The 24706-nt window shown below is 32.8% G+C and overlaps 1 protein-coding gene across 1 annotated transcript in view; it reads left to right on the top strand.

Moving 5' to 3' along the window:
- The window catches only part of brp (ELKS/RAB6-interacting/CAST family member bruchpilot), a gene marked incomplete in the record, with an annotated part of 771444 nt that overhangs the window by 697302 nt on the left and 49436 nt on the right, over positions 1 to 24706 (top strand). Inside the window, 2 exon segments of the mRNA XM_081742418.1 lie at positions 1487 to 1626; positions 7388 to 9785. Coding sequence (XP_081598544.1) covers positions 1487 to 1626; positions 7388 to 9785 — 2538 coding nt within the window.

Genomic DNA, 24706 nt, shown 5'->3' with positions numbered 1-24706 from the left:
GACCCACTGTCCAGAAATGGCTCCTTCCTCAGATGAGGCAACAAACAAACACAGATGTCTGCTCTTTGCCTTCTGCCACGAAGTCAAATCATGTGGGACCCATCGACTCAACTTGTAGTGCTTCCCAACTTGATGGAAGTGCTGCCGAATGGTTTCTTCACTCACACTAAATTGTAGTCCCAGTTCCTCATATGTTTGGCCACTGTTCGCCTCAATTGCTGCCTGAAGATCTTTATTTTTTACATGTGTTGATCTTCCGGCACGTGGTGCGTCTTCGAGTGCTTCGTTACCGTCCTTCAACTTGTTAAACCACCGCTGTATTGTCCGTGTAATGATGACACCCTCACCAAAGTCCTGGTATATCTTCTGCCCCGCTGTAGCGGCGTTTGATCCCAGTTTGAACTCATAGAGCATACACGCCCTTATGTCACTCTGTGGTGGTCCCATGTTCACGCAAGTTCACAACGCATTACGCAAATTCAGTTTGTAGCTGAACTGCCATAACCAGGTATTATATTGGATATATCCACATCAACAACTGACATTCGCTTTATTTCCATTCTCATTCAACTCACGGTGTGAGGGTCAGTTGAACACAGACCTCCACAAAAAGGGACAGAACTTTCTTGGTTATCTTTATATATACCTTCTGATTAATGTGAGTCCATATACAGCCATTAACTATGTAAGAGATTCAAATAATGACTTAAGTTAGTGCAAAGGAAATTCGTAAAACTTCTGCAATAAATATTACTTTCATATGGACATATTTTAAAATAAATATACTACTTTAACTTTTTTAAAATCATAATTTATATCATTGCCTTTATATTTACTCATCTAAAATAATCGATAAAGGTAGATTAAAGAAAACAAATATATTTACATTGAAAATTAATAGTATAATAAGAAAAATCTATAAAGTATATATATATTAATATATAGATATAGTAAAAACTCGTGAACTTAACTTTAAAATATTGACACATTAAACTTTTGTTACTACTGATCTGACTGTCTTCCGTATGATATAATTATTTTAAAAGAATAGAAAATATGAATTACTGAATTTTTATGATCTCGGGTTCCCGAATTTGTGAAAGAGTACATTTATAACGTACTCTTTCACAATATATTTTTACATCCGCAGAAAAAAATGTCACATTTACCATTGAAGAATAATATGAAGTCGTGTATATTAAATATTAAAACATTTATATCATATTAACATATATCTTACAGACTAAGTCAATATTATCAAGATATATATATGCTAAATAAATTAGTATACTCTTTAATAGCTTATATAACAAATCAATTAATAAAATGCCTTTACCAATCGTAGGTTCACATTTTATTGTTTCTTTTAAACTATGATCCAGAAGAGCAAAACTTCTATTCTGCACATATGTGTATATTATCCCATATAATAATCATGTTTCCTCTATTCACACCTTGAAGAATATGTAAATGGTCTCCTTTCTAGATGGAGAGGGATGATGCAATTACAGAAATAGAAATCATAAAGGATAAACTTGAAAAAGCTCAAGCGTCCGTTCAAAAAGCTCAAGAAGATAAAGAAACCGCTAACAAGGAATTTGAAAGAATACTTGAAAAGTACGATAGGTAAGAGTTGCATCATGTGTGAATCCCCTGTGCTGCCGAGCTTCCTTCAATGTTATCAAAAGTTCTGCTGATATTACCGCTTATTTTCCCCACTCGTATATACCGCTCGCTTAAACCATTTTTTTTAGATTCTCACGCATCTCTTTATCCTCCATCACTACCTGCTTGTTAGAGGACGCATTCTTCCTTTTCTTTTCAACTAGCATAACACCGCCTTTTAATTTTCTAAATCTCAGTTAAAAATATGCAATTATTATTGTTATTATTATTATTATTATTATTATTATTTAAATTTATGATTTTTCAAGATTGGGTTATGATTTGGTTAATGCTGCAATGTTTATTTTATCAAGAAAAGATCGAGAAAAATCGAAGCAGGGTTTTCAAAATAATAATAATAATATCAAATTTCAGTAAAGAAATGCAGTATATATATCAGTCGTATATATACCATACGACATTCATATCAAATATGTTACGTTTAAACATTGCAGTCTTCAACCAACCTTATTTAAACCCCAAATAGTATGACAGCAAAGTTCTTATATTTCCAGTTTTTTAAATGTATATACGTTATGTATATGCACTTTAAATATGTACTAAAAGCAAAATAAAGGATATGAACGTGGTATGAACGTAGAAATACACATAACAGAGATTTGCATTATTATATGTCTTATCAGAGAGAAGCAAATACAAAGAGAAAGGAAAATTTGATAGCAATAACAAAGCACAAAATCTGATACACACAAAAACATTTCTGTCACATCCTGGGGTATCGTTTGAAACTAGGAACATTTCTAGTATTCGTGGTGACTTGAAGCTATTGTACCTCTGGGAGCTTGGAGTATAAGGATATTACTTGTTCGAACTTTGAATATCATAAAGACTCTCCATATATTCATGTACACCTGAAATGTCATGGGAATATTCGTCGTATGTGTTAGAACTTGGAACGTCTCAGGATATCCATTTTATACACGAAAACTTTAAATAAATAAATAAGAAAATAAAGACACTAAAATACTAAATTTGAACTCCACTTGAGCACTCGTTTTAATAATTTCATCGTATACGTTTCGACGACTCCTTGTCATCATCATCAGTACGTGACTCTTAAGTAATTTTTACATGGGTTCGTGGATTTTTAAGGACTGAAAATTTACCATTATGTAAGTCCACGAACCAATGTAAAAATTCTTTACCTGTCGTACTGATATGACAAGGAGCTGTTGAAACCTATACGGTGGAATTAATAAAAAGAGTACTTAAATGAAGTTCGAAATTAGTATTTCATTATTAAATATTCACTCTGTCAGTTCATTTAGCAACACATAAAGATTACCTGTCATCTACTCTCATCTGGTACAACATATTTATGTTCTCATAATGTTTTAAGTTCACTATCGTAGATATATATATATATATATATATATATATATATATATATATATATATATATATATATATATATCTTCACTATGTAAGTAGAATATTCTCATTAATACAAGTAATATCTTGTATTAATGGGAACCTTGTACTCACATAATGATTTTTTTTATATCTCTATGATAGTAAACTTAAAACATTATGAGAACATAACTATGTTGTGCCAGATGAGAGTAGATGACGGGTAATCTTTATAGCTACGCATCTGCTACCAACATAAAGCCATCAACATACCTCTCCTTCCTACATTTCTTATCCAGTTTTAATTTTTATGTGGTAAGAATTATGACAATACTGTAGGAACTACAATAAGTACTACATATCACTGTTATGTGTATTTACGTATAAAGCCACGTAAACTCTTTTATTTTGCATCGAAATTCATTTGTTTTGACCATTTGCTTTATTTTACTTTTACTTATGGTTCATTTTGTCTAGATTATATTATAGTTATACGACCCAATAATAATAATTAAAAGACACTTACTGACATATCAATGTCCTAAATGTTATTAATTATGAATTTGTTCTATATATGATTTATTTTTATTAATTGCTATTACTGTATTAGAAGATAGAAAAGTTGTATATTTATCATATGGATTAATTAATATTCTGTATTTAATGTCTAATAGTTTTTCTATGGATTAAGATTGGAATAAGTGTATTCGTTTGATGCTAGTTTAAATGTTTTATCGTTAAATTTTCAATTTAGAATAAAATTTCCATTAGACCTCTGTCCATAATAAATGATAGTTTTCTTGTCTGCTTGTGATATAATTTTATAGTGTCAAATTTAATTTTGGTGTTTTGTTTTGTCTTACCTGTGACATAAACATACATCTACAACGTCGGAAGTGAATGTTTACTGTTATTTATTGATTTTTTAAAAAAATAAATTTTATGTGTTGGATTAGTTTATGTTAGGTAGAGCTCATAGCAACAAAAACAGAAATAAACAACATATTTATGAAATATATAACTATTAACAAAAAAAAAAAAAAAAGTAATAATTAAATCACACAACATTGTTAAACAACTTTTATTATATGAGCAATTTAAGCAGCTATGGTCTAAATCTTGTGTAGGTACGTAATCTATGTCTATTAACGTTATGATAGAGCACACTAAAGAAAAAAAAGGGAGGGAAAGAAAGGTAGTTTAGATTAAGTCGAACTTCAGGCTCTGAGAAAATTTCCGTCTAAGAGTAACTGTTCAATCATACAAGAAGAACAGAAAAGAATAAGAAAAATAATGGTAGGATTTCATAAAACAGGTACAAACTTAGGATATCTAAAAGAAGATATAATGTTTCCTCAATAGAGTCTGCTTTGATTAAAAAAAAAAAAAAAAAAAAAAAAAAAAAAAAAAAAAAAAAAAAAAACTGGACCATCTAACACAATTTATTTCTATAAAATATACACCTTGTTTTAAATTACATAGTAATACAATATTCTAAATAGGAAATTAACGTTTCCACTTTCATGCTACATTTCCCACATAAAAGTTTCTTTTACATTGTAAGATATACTTGAAGTAAGATATAAATACAAATTGTTACACGAAGAATTTAGACAATAATTTCGTTCAGTGAGTACGGACAGGGTTTATTTTAACAGAATAGTCCTAAAGTTACAATTGATTTTTTATAAATTTAATGAGAAGGGGACAAATTTAATTTCTTCCTATTTCGCCTTCTACATTTAATCTCTACCTTAAAATAATGTAAGATGTAGAAAAGTGTATTCTCATGACGTTTGTTATTGTAAATGAATATCCAATAGCTTATTTACCTTCATTTACTTTCCAAAAAAAAAAAAAAAAATATATTCTTTCTAAAATAAATAATTACTTGTATTGTTATCGATCTTTAATTCAATTTAATTTGTTTTTAGATCAAAAGATCCAATTTATTTCAATCAAAAATTTTCTTGTATGCCTTCTATCTGGAGAACTACATATAGTGTAGCCAAACCCAAACTATCACTTAACTCAGTATGATGTGCTTATTCTGCAGGAAATGCGAAAATTCGATTTAGAGGCCGTTCAAAAATTTTGTGGCCCCCGATTCAAAAAACTAATTATTGGTCAAGATCGCAATCTTTTGATCCATTTTTTTAATCATTCCTAAAGTTGTTGTTATCATATATTCTTATAACTTTTTGTCGACTTCATCAAAATCACAACTACAAATGTCAGTACGCATACCTCCCACAAAAAAATCTCACATCTGATTAATTCTGCCTTAATTTTCGTATCCATTCATAAATTAAAATATTTTAATGTCAACATTTTATTCTAATTATGAAATGTTGGTTATTACGTTTAGCGGTGTCTGCAGAATCTAATATATAACTAATTTCCGTTATTTGCAGTCGTTCTGATGTTCTGTATTATCACATTCATTTTATTAAATTTTCAATAATACTTACTAAATTATATACATATATATATAATGATTTTTGTATTGTAATATTTAATTACATATCAATTACGAACATGGCATTTGCTAATATAAGAATTTCTTGCTAGTCAAAGTAGCTTGTAGCTTATTAGTGGGTTTGAAATAAGGTATTAGATAATAATATGATGTTAAAATTGGCATACCAAAATGAAAATGAAATTGTGTAGAAATATGAGTGAATTTCAATAATTTCAGTATATAGCTAAATTATGTGTCAAATATTTCAGTTCGTGTATTTTGTCTCAATTTTACAAGAAAACTTCGTCATAAAGAACAGAAAAACAAAAAATAAATTTGTTTTCAGAAAAAGAAATGAAACTAGAAGTAGTAATAAAAGGAATTAATTTTCAATCATTTATTAACAGTTTGAAAAAAAAAAAAATTGTGCTAATAAGACTAGCATAAATGAAATACTAACTGAAATGTCAAAGTTAAACGTCATAATTCAAAAGTTTTCCATATCTATTTTGTTTCGTAGTTTTTCTATTTTAATTGAATCGTAAGTTAAACCCAAGGAACATTTTAAAATAGTTATTGAAAATTAACTTCACGAATATTTTATCAATCAATTTCAAGCATCGTTGTATGACCATAGATTCTCCCGTCAGTCGATTTTGAAACAGACTTGAATTGACTCAGGCGAGAATTCAACAAGGGGTTTGAATTGACTCAAGTTAAAATCCAATAAGAGACACAAAATGGCACAGACTACAAGCCAATAACAGTCGATTTTAATCAATCTCATACGACTTTTATTATAAAGCATGCGTGACTTACTTTTTACTAAACAGTACGTACACATTTTTTTATGTAAGTAAAAACTGAATTCAAACTAAAGACTCTACTTTCTTTTAGGCATACTGAACCAAATATAATACCCAAAATATGATACAAACCGCAAATCATGATCATGTTTGAAATTGCTTGACGTGATGTGAGAGCTTTGAACCTTACGACAGGTTGAAAACTGACTGATCAGCTATCCTGATGATTAAGTCCCTATTCAGTGCAAGACATACATTTCCCAAAACAAATAGTTTTTTCAATTATATTATGCAATGGCAAAGAAAATTTTAATGAAATAAAAATTATTTATCTAAAAAGAAAGAAATAATTCGATATTTACCTATATTTATAAGTGTATTACTCTCATCTTTTAATACTGCAGATAAAGTAATTTATAATGAAGAAATAAACTACCTGAGTTGTGACAGATAAATTATTTCAAGAAAAACAAAACGGAAAGAAAATGAACAAGCCTGTGAACTCAGAGAATGTTACACTACACGAAGTTTTACAATAAGAACACGTAACCAAATATCAAACGGATAATTAATTCAAGACTTCTGAGTTCGCTAGTGCATCCACTTGCATGGAAAATTCGTTCACAGTATAGGGAGCTCTAATCTGAAAGATTTTGACAAAGAAAAAAGTTGTAGTCCAAATATAAGATCTTAGGGAGAAGTATATATTTATAATTGGATTAGATTGAATTGACAGGCTAGAATTCAATAAGATAGTTGAATTGACTCATGTTAGAATCAAATAGGGAATTTTAATTGATTCATGCTAGAATCCAATAACGGACTTGAATTGACTCAGGCGAGAATTCAACACGGGGTTTGAATTGGCTCAAGTTAAAATCCAATAAGAGACACAAAATGACACAGACCACAAACCAATAACAGACTTTTGTTTCTACGTTGATGAAGAATCGGATTTATTAAGTTACACAGTTAATTAGTTAATATGTATTTGAGATAATGACATGAAGAATTTTCTGCTAATGAAATAAGTAGTTCAGGTAGTTTATAATTAATCTGTACTAATTTCTGCTTACTCTTACAGGTCTCAAGGAGAGGTTTATCGACTTCAGAACAAACTGGAATCAGCTGAGACCGAGAAAGACCGACTACAAATGGAGGTGGAGAAAGCCCAGCTCTTGGCCAACAAAGCTCGAGAGGAACAAAGAAAAGTGCAAGACGATTTCCAACGAGTCCAAGAAATGTACGATAGAGCTGCTTTGCAGCTGGGTAGGACTAAAGAAAATGAAGAGAAATTCAAAGAAGAGATTGATAGAATGTCTGTAGATTTAGAAATGGTGCGCGAGCGATACGAAAAAACACAAATCGAACTCCGACGCCTTCAAAGCGAAAAAGAGAAACTTCAGGGTGATATTGAAAGGATGAATTTTGAACTCGACCGATCACATGCGCAGTACGGTAAAGCGCAGGCCAATAACGAGAAAAATCAAGAAGAGAACGCACGGCTACAAGTAGAGCTTGAAAAAATGTACGAAAAGTACGACAAAAGTCAAGCGGATCTTAGAAAAATACAAACCGATTTGGAGAAATACAAGCAAGAATGCGAGGAGTATCAGGCAGAAATCGAGAGATACGCTACGAGAATGGGTAAATACCAGGACACACAAGAACGTACCAAGGAAGAACAGGACAGGTTGAAAGTTGAAATTGAGAAGCTCAAAGACAAGCTTGAAAAAGCACAAGTAGAACTTGAAAAGTCCCATATGGCACGAGACAAATACGAACAGGACATCACCAAATTAAGAATGGAGTTGGAGCGATCTGAATCTGTAAGAGGTAAATATCAATATGATCAAGAGAAATCTCAGGTGGAGGTGAACCGAATGCAAGCAGAAATTGATAAATTACGGGAAAGATACGATCAAAGTCAACAAGAACTGCAACGTACTCTTGTTGGTAATGAAAAATTACAAGAAAAACTTCAAGAACTTCAGGTAGAATTAGAAAGAAGTCAAACACAGGTTGGAAAATATTCAACATCTCAGGAAAAACAACAAGGCGAGATGGAGCGTCTACATATAGAGTGCGAGAAACTTAAGGACAAATATGAGAAGTCATTAATAGATATTAACAAATTACAATACAAATCAGAACAATTAGAATTGGAGAATGAAAAACTTAAAAGTGAATTGGCGCAAATTGAAAATCAGAAAGAAAGATACTACGCAACACATGAAAAAAGCCAATCAGAATTGGAACGTATCAGCGTGGAAGCAGAACGATTTAGGGACAAGCTGGAGAAAGCACAAATTGAATTACAAAAGACACAACAGAGCCGTGAAAAGGCCGAAAATGAAGTGCAGAGGCTAACACGAGAACTAGAGAAATCTCAGGTACATTTAGGAAAGTATCAAGAAACTAATGAAGCTGCCAGAATAGAATTTGAGAGAATGGCAACAGAGTTGACGAAATTGCACGAAAAATTAGAAAAATCCCAACACGATCTACGTAAAGCAATAGACGAAAGAGATAGACTTGACTCTGAGGCTAGATCTTACAGATCGGAATTAGAGCACACAAAGAAAGCTGTAGATCAGACTCAGGAGTATCAGCAGAGATCGAAACAGGAATTGGATCGAACTCGAGAAGATGTGGCGAAATGGCAACAACAATGTGAGCAGGTGCAACAAGAATTAGCACAAATTATGAAAGAGCGTGACAAATTAGCTTCAATATTAGAGAAACGCGAAAAACAATCGGACAAATTCGAGAAACAATTTAGCAAGATGGAAACCGAACTTACGAAGTTAACAACGGAGAGAGATCAATTAGTAATTCAATTGGAAAAATCACAAGATATGTTGATGAACTTCCAACAAGAACTTCAGCAATCAGAATCCGATTTAGAAAAAGCGAAAGAAGAGAACAAGCGCATGAAGGCTGAACAGAAGAGAATAACACAAGATGCTACACAAGGAACTAAGGACATGATTGAAAGCAAAGACAAAGAAATTCAAAAGTTGCAACAACAAGTTCATGTACGCGAAAGAGAATTTGGTCGAATTCAACAGGAAAAGGAGAAGGAACGACTGCGTGCCGAGAAAGCAGAACGCGAATTGTCAATGGTTCAGAAAGCACTGCAAGAGAAGAACGCACAAGGTGATTCCGAATTGCAGCAGTGGCAGAAGATCGTTGAAAGTGAAAAGGCTAGGGCAGACAGTGCTGAAAACGCTGTGATAGAACTTCAAAAACAAATTCAGGCAATGGAGAAACAGATGCAACAACAAAATCAACAGTTTGCACAAATTCAGCAACAATTGCAACAACAGCAGAAGCAACTGGGTGCAAAGGACACTGGAGAAGTACAAAAGTTACGGAAGGAGCTTGAAAAGGCACAACAAGAGATCAAGAATGGTGCTGTAGAACGCGAGCGATTCCAAGCGCAACTTGAAATGCTGGTTCAAGAACTGGAAAGAAATCAGGTTAGTTGGAGGATAGCCCAAAAAGAGGTGTGTTGTTTGTCTATAATCTTATATACATATATATTTCCTTTAGGCAGAGCGAAGAAGAAAGGCTTGCTTTTATCATATTTAATTTGGTATACTTGATTTTATCTTCTTTGAATGTAGCTAAACTTTTGAGCTTTAAACTGTTTGAACATTATTATTTATTTTTCTTCAAAAAGAACTTTTTTTCTAAAAAAATCTGACAGCACTTTTCTCACATCTAATTAATTTGGCATGCTCTTATTAATGTGATCAGTTTGTAACATTTGGGCCTATCCTCCAACCTATTGTAGTACAATATAGTTCAGTTGAGGTCAGGCACTTAGTTTTTATGGAGTACTTTTTTTGTTTTCGTTTTTTGCTGCACTTGTTTACTGCAGTAGCGTACGTATTTTGTTAGCAAAAAGTTATCAGGCTAAGAAACAATTCTTTGTATGATGTTACGTAAGTAATAATAATGGTGTGCACTGTTTTTCATTACTATTATTATATTATTTTTACATTATGTGATTTGATGTTAAAAAGCATGATTTTCAAATATGCCATCTATATTCACTTCCTCATAGTGAAATGAAGACTGAATCGATAGAACGAAAACAGTAGGCAAATTTCTTGCAATAATAGCTTAAAACCTACACTATAATAGTAATTCCACATTGACATAGTCGAGTTACTATTGTCTGTAGATTTCTCTCAACTTGCCATATCATTTCATACTTGAAAAAGTTTAAAAAATTGTTTATATATATCAGGGCTTATATGAGTAAGGGCACCATCTCAGCATCCATCGGTATAACTGAGAAGAACCGTGAAAAAGCCTTGTTCAGTATGTCCGAACTTTGGAATTCTACCCGAAATCTTCCGACTAAAATTCGGGAAAGGTGATATCTCACTTTTATACTTACAAGTCTGTTGAAAATAGGTAATAGTTTTATCCAATAATTTCGAAGACACTAAGTTGCCGTCATTATTAAAAATATAAATAAATAAATAAATTAATTAATTAAAAAGTTAAAATTGCGACATTGGTAAAAAGATTCAAAAAATAATATACAGTACAATGAATTCAAGCGGAGAATCTATTTCTTCGCACTGCGTTAAAATTTATTAAATTATATACCTGTATCTATACCTATATCTATAGCTATATCTATATATGTATCTATATAATAATTATTATTAAGTATTCTTCTTGTCGGCAGTCTTAAACTAAAGAATTTTTTTTAACTCCTTAGGTTAGGGTTTGGTAATGCTTCTTCCATGTTTCTCGATCTTTAACTTCCTCCTTTAATTTCCAATATTTTCTTCTATTTTTCAAATCATCTATCAGTTCTATTCTTCTTCTTCCTACTCCTCGCTTTCCTTCCATCTAACCTTTTATAGCATTATGAGCAAATTTCTAGTCAAATTTCAAATTTCTTTGCAAGATGTATCCAATCCAAGTAGCCTTCCTACGAAGGATGCTGATTAAAAGTGTTCTCTCCCACTCGTGTTAAAATACCTTCATTTGTTACTCTCTCCATCAATTTTATCTTTTCCATCGTCCTCCAACATCACATTTCGAAGTTCTCTAAATATTTCTTCTAACTTCCGTAATGTCCAAGTCTCCGAACATACATTCCTATACTCCATATATGGCGTTTGATCAGCTTCTTCCGTAGTTCAATGTTAATCTTGCTAGTTTCTTGTTGAATGCCTCTTTGGCAATGGCAAGTCTTGACTAGATCTCTTTGGTAAAGTAAGCGTCTCTTGTCAAAATAGTTCTCAGATATTTGAAATGGTCAACCTCGTCAAATTATCTTTGTTCTACTCTGCTCTACTTTTACTCTAAGTATTATTAATAATTATATATACACAATTATTTATAATAACTTTTTATGGCCATTATTTTATCTGAATTTCTTTATCCTTTTCCCCATGATAATGACGGCAGCACAACATCATCAAAGTTATTGCATATTTTTTGGATTAAAAGATCTAATATATTTGAATCAAAAAATTTCTTGTACGTCTTATATCTGGAGAACTACATATAGTGTAGCCAAATCCAAACTATCACTTAACTCAGTATGATGAGCTTATTACGTAGAAAATACGAAAACTCGATTTAGGTTGCTGTTCAAAACGTTTTGTGGCCCCTTATTTAAAAGCTAATTATTGGTCAAGATCGCAATCTTTTGATGCATTTTTTTTCTTTTTTGATTATTCCTAAAATTCTTGGCCAAGATCGCAATTTTTTGATCCATTTTTTTTATTATTCCTAAAATTCTTGGCCAAGATCGCAATTTTTTGATCCATTTTTTTATTATTCCTAAAATTCTTGGCCAAGATCGCAATCTTTTGATCCATTTTTTGATCATTTCTAAAATTCTTGTTTTTTTTTCTATTTCCTATAGCATTATTATAAGAACATTTTATCTTAAATCATATATTATTATTATTATTATTATTATTATCGTAATATTCTTACTCAGCACACAACAATGTAATATATATGCTAGGATTTTATTTATTTATATGCAAAAGTGATATCAAATGAGTGAAGTTCACATAAACAGACAATGTATTAAAATTCACAGAAGAATATTTAAAAAGTAAAGTTTATACAATTTTACTAATTAAAGAAAAATCAACATACTTTAAGTTATATTTGTGGAGGCAAGAATCTTGATGGCATTTTTGAAATTGTGTTGTATGCAATACAGACATTCAACTATTATATATGACTGTCTTTTTTTAATTGTTCTTTGTAGGTAGTAAGTGTGTTGCAATTCTGAGGAAGATTCTGTTTTTTGTTTGTTTGTTATAAAAATTGTAAAGCTTTTTTTTTCTTAATTAGAATTTTTGATATACTGAAACCTCAATTTTATGACATTAGGGCTTTTATTTGAAGACAATAATAGTTTTATATTAGAACATTCACTTCTTTTATAATTAATAACAAATTACTTGATGAAAAATTATTTTCCTTTACTAAGAAGTATATATTAATATTCTATAACGTCTCAAACGTTCAATAGCCATGTTTTAAACCCTGGTTTTTAAGTTTGGATAAAAAATAATGAACGCGCAAAAACTGATTTGATAATTATGACAAATTAATATTATGATGATTATTATACTTATACAGCATATATTATACACAAAAAATTCGATAGATGATGTGAATGTTGTAGAAGATTAGCAAAATAAACTTATTAGACAAGATTCAAAATCGCTTCGTTTGAGAGATATATATACCATCAAAAATCATAAGAAAATGTATTTTGGAATAGAATAATGCGAATAATATTAAGCAACAGTAGAAAATATGCCAGAAGAAAATCACACGTACTTTATTGAAGACTAATTGAAAGTCCGTTCTTCGCATGGGAAGAGTAGGTTTATGAAAATATTTGAATATCCTTCTGGCTTAGGATACGTATTCCAACGAAAGTGTAATATTAATAACCTATAAGATACTCTACTTTTAGCATAAATTTTGAAACATTCTACCTCCATAGAATTCGCCCTTTAATCAACTTGGTATGATTAAAAAATCCAGCTTGAGGTAGGTTCTGAGAATGGTTCAAAAGTCATTTCAAACGGGTCAACCGTTTTACTGACACCAGCAACTATTAATTCGACACTAATCTAAGCCACTAAGCTAACTTTTGTATGAGCAACGCCTTTAGGGTTGCCCTTGTCACAAGATAAGGAACTACGTAGAAGAAATAACGATAGGCAACGCCTGTTACCTAAGCTTGGGCTTAAATGTCCACAGGATTAGCTAAACAACCCCAATAGCTAAACAACCCCGAAAACGCAGTAATTGAGATAGACTTCGATGAATTCGGCAGTAATTTCGGTCATCGTATTCATTCTATTTTTCACTCCATACCGATAGGCACTGAATTTGGACTTTAACGATATCTGAAATATGACTATTCATTTCCGCGACACCAAAAACTGAATTTGACAATAATGTAGGTCATTTTCGATCTTTTTTTATATGATACCTCTGCTATTATTACCCCTCAGTCGAAGTATGTCAATCCTCCTACTCACTCTACGTGTGCCTAGGTTGTCTTTCCCAACAGTATTGTTTTTCAGACTGTAAGTAATGTGTTAATAAGTTTGGTTAAAATTGCTCCAGATATTCCATATTTACGCTGGAACACAATATAGATTTTTTATACATGTGTATAAAGGATAAAAATGTATGTATATATGTTCAAGCATGATTCTGAAACGTCTAGAGCCAGTGCCGGCCTTACGTGGTGCGGGGCCCGATTGGGAACATTTTGCGGGGCCCCATGTTTACAACTAATTTGCACCAATGTCTGTAGAACCTCCCCTGCGCTCTCCCTGCTGGTCTAGTGGTTATACCCATTTCCCATTATAATGTTTTTTCGTCTGCAAAGTGTTCCGGTGAAAACTCACCCTGTTCATTGCTTATAGAAGCTAATTTTTCAGAGAAATAACTCAAATGGAAATACAGACAGTGAATGAATTTTAAAATACATATTTCACCCTTGTGCCTCGCAACTTTTCAAGAAGGTTCTGTATCCACCAGTATTTCATAGTTTTCTTCTCTTACAAGTAAAATTATCGATGTCGAAATTTATTTCTTGACCAACTTGGCAGAGAAGTGTAGAATATCAAGAAACGAGCGTAAGCAAAATTTAAAATTCTTTTGTCCATAAAGATGGCCGCAGAGGCGAAAACCCTGATTGATCAGAATAAGCCATAACAATGTGTTTTAAATTTGAAAATTCCATTTTATTTGTAGAACGGGTAAAGGGATGAAAAACAAAAACACATTAACCGATACCGAAGGATCGTATGCCTACCTGATCGTATGCTGACCATTGCAGCCATCTTGAAGTCGGACATTTGTATCTCGCTCGAGTTTTTTTTTTTTTTTTTTTTTTTTTTTATAGGAAAGGGGTCATGTAATATATCAATCAAATTGTGTTAGAATTTTCCGAGAAATACAATGATGAAGTCAATGTTTCCATATGTTTATATTTGTAAGACATAATGAAATGCACATGAATATAAATTCGTTGGTTCAAAGATTTTCTAACAGCTGTATCTTTTTTAAAAAGAATTCAAGTCAGGAAAATCTCGGGAACTTAATACAAACTATTCATTTACTTATTAGGGAGAGACCATACCCTCCCTTGTGGAGTCCATGGATATATCTGTATTGTAATATGCTGTTGTGTGTACTTGACAACCGAGAGTAGCAAAATCATCTTAACGGTATCACAGTCACTTGACTGGGGCCTCGCGAACAGAATGGCATGTATTAATTACATGTATTAGGAACAAAATTTAGCCACAGGGACCACAACACACTTGTTTGCTCTGGGCCTAATATCCTGTTAAAACGACACTGGAGAGTAGATTAGACTACTTTAGCGCGGGGCCCCGTTAGGTGCGGGGCCCGATTGGGAGCAATCGGTCCAATCGGCTTAAGGCCGGCCCTGTCTAGAGCAATTGTAACCAAACTTGGCATACATATTACTTACAGTCTGAAAAAAAGGTACTATGGGTTTAAGACCCCCTAACATACCAAGAGAGAGTGGGAGAGGGCGACATATAAACTTATCGACAATGACCGATATTAGTAACGAATCCATAGTTTTCGATGTTTCTAAGTTACAGGTGACAGTTGCCATCCTTTAACTCCAAGTTCAGCCACCAGTAGGAGTAAGATCCTTATCACCCCCTAGGAGGACGTGGGAAGTCAGGAACAAGTAAAAATAATAAAAAATGACCTATGTTAGTATCCAATCCATAGTTTTGGGGTCCCAGAGACGAATAGTGACACTGTTTATGCCGTTTAAGTCCACATTTAGTCCCATTAACACCATTAGGGGATGGGAGGGGTAAAATGTAAAAATAATCGAAAACAAGTTATATTAATATCGAATCCAAAGTGTCCGGTGTCGCTGAGATGAATATTCACACTCCCGATTCGTTGAAGTCCAAGTTCAGCCTTCATTGGCATGGGGAATGAAAAGGGATGAAAATAAAATGTCTCAAATGAGCCGGATTAGTGTCGAATAGATAGATTTCGGTGTCGCTAAGCTGCTAGGTGACAATCCAGATGACATGTGAGCCTGAGTTTAGATAAGAATGGTTATGTGAGGTTGATTGGGAATTTACAGGGGCCGAAGGCGTTGCTTCTATATATACATTATACATATATTTATATGTAAGTATATAAATGTATTACGTAACTCGGGAACGTCTGGAGGAGTTTCAACCAAACTTGGTACCATATGACCTAAAATCTGCAAAACGTACAATGAGAGTAAAATATTCCAGGGGAAGGGAGTTGGAAAGGATGAAACGATATATCATACTTTGCTGTCTAACTTTAATAATATTGAAGTTATTATGCTCCAAAATCTTTTTTGACGATTTCATATAGTAAATCTCTGAATTGAAGCGATTTTGGACTCTATTTATTATTAGTATTTTCTTATCTATAGCAGTACTTTCAAATCTATAATTTTTGTGTAATAACTTTCTTCTAGTGTTCTATTTCTGATCACTGAATTATGATCAACTATTTACATAGCATTTAGATCCTTCTTTTACCTTGATCACTGAATTATGATCAGCTACCTAGTAGCGTCTAGGCCTTTGTTTCACCTTAATCACTGAATTATGACCAGCTACCTAATAGCATCTAGGCCCTTCTTTCACCTTGATCACTCAATTATGACCAGATACCTAGTAGCGTCTAGGCCTTTGTTTCACTTTGATCACTCAATTATGAGCAACTACCTAATAGCGTTTATGTCCTTTAACCTTGATCACTAAATTATGACCAGCTATTTAGTAGCCTCTAGGCCTTTGTTTCACCTTGATCACTGAATTATGACCAACTACCTAATAGCATTTATGTTCTTTCACCTTGATCACTAAATTATGACCAACTATCTAGTAGCGTGTAGGCCTTTGTTTCACCTTAATCACCGAATTATGACCAGCTGCCTAATAGCATCTAGACCCTTCTCTCACCTTGATCACTGAATTATGACCAATTATCTAATAGCATTTATGTCCTTTCATCTTGATCACTGAATTATGAGCAACTACCTAACAGCGTTTATGTTCTTTTTTAACCTTGATCACTGAATTATGACCAGCTATCTAGTAGCGTCTAGGCCTTTGTTTCACCTTAATCACTGAATTATGACCAGTTGCCTAATAGCATCTAGGCCCTTCTTTCACCTTGACCACTGAATTATGACCAGATACCTAGTAGCGTCTAGGCCTTTGTTTCACTTTGATCACTGAATTATGAGCAACTACCTAATAGCGTTTATGTCCTCCTTTAACCTTGATCACTGAATTATGACCAGCTATCTAGTAGCGTTTATGCCTTTGTTTCACCTTAGTCACTGAATTATGACCAGTTGCCTAATAGCATCTAGGCCCTTCTTTCACGTTGATCACTGAATTATGACCAGAACTTAGTTGCGTCTAGGCCTTTGTTTCACTCTGATCACTGAATTATGAGCAACTACCTAATAGCGTTTATGTCCTTCTTTAACATTGACCACTGAATTATGACCAGCTATTTAGTAGCGTCTAGGCCTTTGTTTCACCTTAATCACTGAATTATGACCAGCTGCCTAATAGCATCTAGGCCCTTCTTTCACGTTGATCACTGAATTATGACCAGATACCTAGTAGCGTCTAGGCCTTTGTTTCACTTTGATCACTGAATTATGAGTAACTACCTAATAGCGTTTATGTCCTTCTTTAACCTTAATCACTGAATTATGACCAACTACCTAATGGCATTTATGTCCTCTCACCTTGATCACTGAATTATGACCAGCTATCTAGTAGCGTATAGGCCTTTGTTTCACCTTAACCACTGAATTATGACCAGCTACCTAATAGCATCTAGGTCCTTCTTTCACGTTGATCACTGAATTATGACCAGAACTTAGTTGCGTCTAGGCCTTTGTTTCACTCTGATCACTGAATTATGACCAACTACCTAATAGCATTTATGTCCTCTCACCTTGATCACTGAATTATGACCAGCTATCTAGTAGCGTTTATGCCTTTGTTTCACCTTAGTCACTGAATTATGACCAGTTGCCTAATAGCATCTAGGCCCTTCTTTCACGTTGATCACTGAATTATGACCAGAACTTAGTTGCGTCTAGACCTTTGTTTCACTCTGATCACTGAATTATGACCAACTACCTAATGGCATTTATGTCCTCTCACCTTGATCACTGAATTATGACCAGCTATCTAGTAGCGTATAGGCCTTTGTTTCACCTTAACCACTGAATTATGACCAGTTGCCTAATAGCATCTAGGCCTGTTTCACCTTAATCACTGAATTATGACCAGCTGCCTAATAGCATCTAGGCCCTTCTTTCACGTTGATCACTGAATTATGACCAGCTACCTAATAGTGTCTAGGCCTTTGTTTCACCTTGATCACTGAATTATGACCAGCTATCTAATAGCGCCTAGATCCTTATTTTACTCTGTACAGAATCGATCCAAGGATGTAATGTGATGTAGGTATCGTCCACTAATATGGTAAATCATGCTACCCATAATGGAAGAATTCACGCTGAACTTGAAACTCATTGAAAGTCAGGGAAATACTTCAAAATCTGCCAAAGGTAAGGGAAATCACAGAAGAGTCAGGGAACGTTTTATCTGCCCTCAATGGATGAAGAACACTTGAAAGACAGATTCAAAAGGAAGATAATAAAAGGGCTAAAAAAAAAAAAAAGTTATCTTTGGAAATAAAGAAGCTTGAGAAGCTCAAAGATATTAAAACTTCAAGCCTTGATAGAAAAAGACCAAATTAAATAGAAAATTCAAATACCACCTTACAAAAACAAAGTTATTGGTTGTAGATAATCGAAAAGATAAGTCAAATTATGATATATGTTTGTTTATGAATGTATTCAGAATGTATAATTATTGTTTCATTACATTCCTAATACACGAAGTTTGACTTATAATAAGTATATTTTTGACTTATAATAAGTATTTACTATAATAAAGTAATATTATACTATGTATAAGATATAAAAAGGAGAGCGTTGGACAGCTATGAGGATGGTGGAAGCCTTGCCTAACCATAAATGATATTGTTGCGTTCAGAAAAGATTTACTCACTAAGTTATAGAAATTCTGGGAAAGCCAGGGAAATCAATAAAATAATTTTAGTGTGAATTCTGAGTGAGGCCTTCAGTGCTAAGATGGTAATGAGAGTGTCTTGAGAAAATGAATGTGTCGTTCCATGACGTCCCATAGGTGTTCAACAGCGTTGAGAACCGTAAAGTTTGGGAGCTGTGAAAGATTCTGAAAGTCTGTACTGTGTTCCTCGAACCACCCCTGCACATGACGCAATGTCTAACTGCATTATCGTGTTCAAAGGTGCTGTAGCCAGAGGACTTAGTTTCATCCCCGGCCAAGTAAGTTCGTGGTAGACTACATCGTGTCCGTGGGTTTTCTCGAGGTACTTCCGTTTCCTCCCACGTTCCCATTCCACCAATTCTTCCATCATTTCCTAGCCTAAATCATCGTTTTTCTTAGCCAAAGAGCATAATCGTGGGACGTTAAACTTAAATATTTAATTTCATTTTTTATAACCAAAAGGGGGGAGAGGAGAAATGCAATATGGTGGAATGTATCCTACCAAGAGAGATCGCGATACCAAATACTAGCCACACGTTTGTCTAGAACCATCAGGGAACATAGTTTTTCCCGCTATGAGCACAACATACATCTTCCGTCACTATTGACATCATACCCAAAGGCTCTAGTACTTTTTTTTTTTTTTTTAACGTGCACACGTTCATTCACGAAGTAAAGTAAAAATCATGATTTATCAAACCATAGATCAAGTTGGATATTTCGTGAATCAACCGAGTCGTTGGCACTTCCGAACCCGGATGACGAGAGAATGACGTTTGCTGGAATACCCTATATTTGTACGGCGTACATAAGACATACTATGTTCGAGTTGACCATGGTTATATTGGGCAGTCAGCTGCTCTACCGTATTGTGCCTCTAAGTCCATACCAGTCGTTGAATGGGACGCTCTCTTCGAGAGCCAACTGTACGCTGTCCTTTCTAGTTTTGTCGAAGGTTCTTCAGTTTCTTCTTTTGACACCAGTTTGATACATTTTCATGTTGCTACGCTCGAACATCCCACTAATACAATCGTTTCTGCGATCCCTTCTGGACCCAGCGATCTGACCATTGTAAAACACTGATAAATATTGACGTTTACCCCAACACGCGCGCACTTTCACTCATGTCCAACTACTTAGTAGGCGCGGCTGCTACAATAAGTTAAATGGCTAAGCAACTGCCCATTTTAACTTCAAAGAATGTTTCTGTAGTATTAGAGTAGTATTTTACTGAAAATAAAACTTTGCTCTTCAGTACAAGACAATATTAGTGCATTTCTCAAATATAATTCATATATAAGTATAGTTGAAAGGAAAAGAGTGTTTACGTTTGTGATTGCATGATCGCTGCAACCGTATTCAATAACATTGAGCATAAGCAGAGAGCTTCTGTTTCTTAACATAAGAAAGCACATTTATACCTACATCCCTCCTGTCGTCTCGTATTGCGACAGGTGATTGCAATCATGTGACAACCACCAGTAGACTATTTTCATATTAGTTACGAAGCTCTCTACTGAATAGCACTTAGTTCAACTTTCCTTATACCTTGTGAGCAAGTGACGGAGAAGTCGGAAGAAAAGGGAGAATGAATCTTTACGTGTGTGCACACATGTCTTTGATATTGCAACCGTTATTGTGACAGGCCACAATTCGATAACGCTGTCTAGGCCTGTAGTTATACATTACCGGAGTATACGCTGCGTTACCACGAAAGTGAGGTGGTAACAAGGTTGAAAACTCTATTCAGAATCGTGGTTATAATTCAGTGATTGACCGATGTGTAAATGTTATAGGTTACAAAAATAAATTTATCAGTTCTTATTTTTCACATAACCAAGAAATTTGTATAATAATAATTTAATAACGAAAGATATAAAATTTAGGTTTCAGTATAATGTTGACAGTAAAACATAAGTCGAATAATTATTTTTTTATGTATCAAGCATGGTTGTAACAGGAAAAGTTATATTTGATGTATATGTTCTCTATATTTTGTATATGTATTAAATTCTTGTGTTTTTTGACCCCAGAATGGTGTTCTTGGGGTATATACATATATATATTGGTAAGAAGCAAAATTCGATACTTTAATAATCAAAACTTAAAGGTATTATTGAATTAACCAGAATTGTTTTTATGAATAAGGTAAAAATTAGCACAAGTATTCACACATTGCAACCAGAATTCTCTTTTCTTAAAGGAGTCTGTGCAAACCAAGTAAGTTATCACAGTCATTTTTTTTAAAATTTTTTGTAAGTGAAAGAACATTGCTAGCACTCACTGTACTTGCTACAATCAATGCATTTTAAATCGTTACATGCTTGAAGCAACTTATTTCTTTGCAACCATTGTCGCACATTTTTCTCTTATGTATTTAAACTATAGATATATAACAGTCATTAAATGCCAATTACGTGTGGTAAGAAATTTAAAATATGCGTTGCGTGAACGCTTTTCTTTCTGTTTGATTACGAATATCAATATATTACTCAGTCTTTTTCTTTTCCCCCCCAATATACTAGCTACTTGTTATAATACAAACGTTCTACTCTCAATAGTACATAAAATAAACTATGACCTTGAATAGCATCAACATATTAAACACAGATTACTTTTAAAACAGTTGAGTCTACTACTCGAAGTAGACAGTAAAAGAGCGTAAGTATTATCGATGAAAAATGATTTCAAAAAAAGTTTTCTTTAGTCACCAGTAGAAGAATACCTGTCGAATCAATACATGTTTCTGTATCAAAATTTCAAAACAAGGGAACCACTTTAAGTTAGGTTTCTTTAATCTAGTCTCTCTGTATCTTATAGGAAACTGTACTCAAATTTGTTTATTTCTTTCAAATTATTGATGCAAAAACATGTGCAGAGTGAATGTTCACTTTTAGTGCAATTTCCTTAACCCACTTCTGAGTGAATTTTTACCGGTAACAAAAAATTTTTGCCCTTTAAAGGTATAAAGCAGTACAGTTCTCACGTGAAAATGAACAATAATATAGATTTTTTTGTTTATTTCTCTGTGCCATTGTATTTTAGAATTATTTCCGTGTTTATCAGGAAATTGTTTCAGGATAAATAACAACAGAAATGAGTACCTAATCATAATCTTATAGTTTAAATGAAAAGTTCCTATGAAAACTCATGTGCATATGATTTTTACTATAATAAATAGATAACTAAATTAAACTCCTGGGTATTCAGGTCTTTAGGATGATGGGTGGTCAGCACGTCAGCTTTCTCGCTCTTTAACACCATTTTTCTAGACCGGAGCTCGCCGCTTCTTTCTTTCAAGTAGCTCCTCAATTATCTTCATGATGCTGAGCGGACGCCGCAATGTCAGCTACATCTGGTGTTTACTAACGGTCACTCATTCTCTCTCGGACTAATTCTCGCACTGTTTGATTTAACTGATCTCATGAAAAGCAATATTCCAATTCGGCTCTAATAATTTTAAAGAATTTCGAAGCCAAGAAATGAGCCGTTTTTCTATTGTGCAATTGAAAGTGAAAAGGACTATAGTGTTCCTAAATCCACGCACACAAAACTTTTCAGATAACTGAATTGAGATAAGCGTAAATGCACATGAGCAGTACAACAATAATATTTGTACTTAAAAAAAAAAGAAGCGGATACCTTTTTATGTAACTCTGAACCTAGACGTATAAAAATAGAGAGAAATATCCTATCTCTAAGAGATTTCATCTTAATTTTCGATAAACCAATACTTTCGATGCATAGGCCTTTTGATATGTGATTTTATAACTCTATGTTCTAATATTTAGTTTGGTTATGAAGACGAAAGAACCTTATTGTTTATTCTGCAATATTTTTTTTTCCTCAAAAGAAAATTACAATTTTTTGTCATTTATTTATTTATTTTTAATTTCAGTTACAGAAGCATGTTTTATTTTTATTTATATTTAAAACTTTATTGTTAAATGACATTCGAATTTTAAGTATTCGTGTTCGTGATATTTCAACGATATTTACTTTCTGTGTATTGACGTATGTATTAATTAGCTAATTTACCTTTAGCAATAACTTTCATTCTAATTCGCAAAAGTAATGAAAACGTCAAGCAATTTAAGGATTTACTTTTACTTAAGTAAACAGGATGACGTTATTTAAAATATACAGTTACCAGAAAATATATTTTTATAAACTAGAGCAAAGCTACTAGAAAAGTAAAAATTAAAAAAAAAAGCAACATCGATATAAGAACGGTTTCATTTAAGGTCAGTTTTTTTAAGCTTAGCACAAATATAAACTTATGATTCATAATAAACTTTTTTAATACATAGATATACATTTAAACTTATTTTCCAAATTAGTTTCTACAAGGTAAGTATCCTTTATTAACTACTGTTTGTGCAATGCATTGATACGAAGCTTGAATTACTTATGCTTCAAGATACACTTAAATACAATTTTGTATGAAATATTTTGTAGTAACATGCACCTTACTTTAAGATGAAAATTACTTTATAAGTAGCAAACTATAATTGATTATCATTACTATTATTATTCTTACTAACAACTTATTCGTTATTAAAATGTTATGTATGATTATTTACTTCTTTTATTAGTAGAATTCGCGCTATTTTCAGTAGTAGAAAGTTTTTTGGTCAGAAAGAGGATTGGAAACGAATGTATGATATTGTAAAATCGTGCATGTTAATTTATAAAGGATTGAAACAAGCTTTCTTTTATTCGTCAGAGCTATAGTAAAAGCGGGGTATATGTATGGAAGGGGAACAGTTGGGAAGTACTCTAAATAATAATAGTAACCAAAGTCTCAATTGTTAACATAGAGTAACTCTGATTTCGAGAAATTCTTGACGACTACGCCAGTAACTGTGTTATACCACGTGGACCTACCAATTACCTTTCTATGCACGTAAAAATAAAAGTTTATATATAGAAGTTGTAAATTAAAATTTTGCGTAAAGAAAATCTAAACTAATTTTCTAGAATATTACCCCTGTATGTATATTTATGTATTTTTGTGCATAAAAAAAAAAAAACACACGAGAAACTGATTATTCAGTTAACTTCGAAAAGATATATTGACTCCGCTCATTTGAAGTTGATGGAGAGAGATAAAATATAAATAAAAACTTAAACGTTGATACTCGTATTTCAGATGCTACTTCACTTTAGTTCCACCCGACTTCCATATATTTCTTTTTAAAGGGAATAATTTTCAGTGCATTTTTTTTTTCTCGAAATATATGTCAACATTTTAAAAAGAAAAACAACGATACGATGAAACTAATTAAAAAAAAAAAAAAAAAAGATACGAGACATTCAGAGGCAAAACAGAATTCGCATAAATATGAACAGTTAAAATTAAGCTAACGAAATTTTATGTATGAATTGGTATATTTTATAAATCAGTTCAGTACCATTCCAATTTTGACAGGGCGCACGATTTGACTCAATAAGCAATTATATTAGAGAACCTAGCATGATGTAATTCTGGGAAAATTTTAGAAATTAAAAAATCAAAATTGAAAATAAAAGTACAAATATTTTGAGAAGCTAAGACCTAAGAATGAAACTGAAAAGATCGTGTTTTTTCAAGGAATTTGAACATAAAATACGAATTTAGGACGTTTTAAACGTTAATAAAACGCATGCTTCTAATGGAAAATGCTTACAGAAACTAAGCTATCTTCATTTATTATAGAATTTTGTACGTTGTT

The sequence above is a fragment of the Thermobia domestica genome, chromosome 16 (assembly GCF_964235325.1).
Source record: "Thermobia domestica chromosome 16, izTheDome1.hap1.1, whole genome shotgun sequence".
Taxonomy (NCBI): Eukaryota; Metazoa; Arthropoda; class Insecta; order Zygentoma; family Lepismatidae; genus Thermobia; species Thermobia domestica.
The sequence above is the reverse complement of the archived record's forward strand: the minus strand, read 5'-3'. Positions and strand labels throughout refer to the sequence as shown.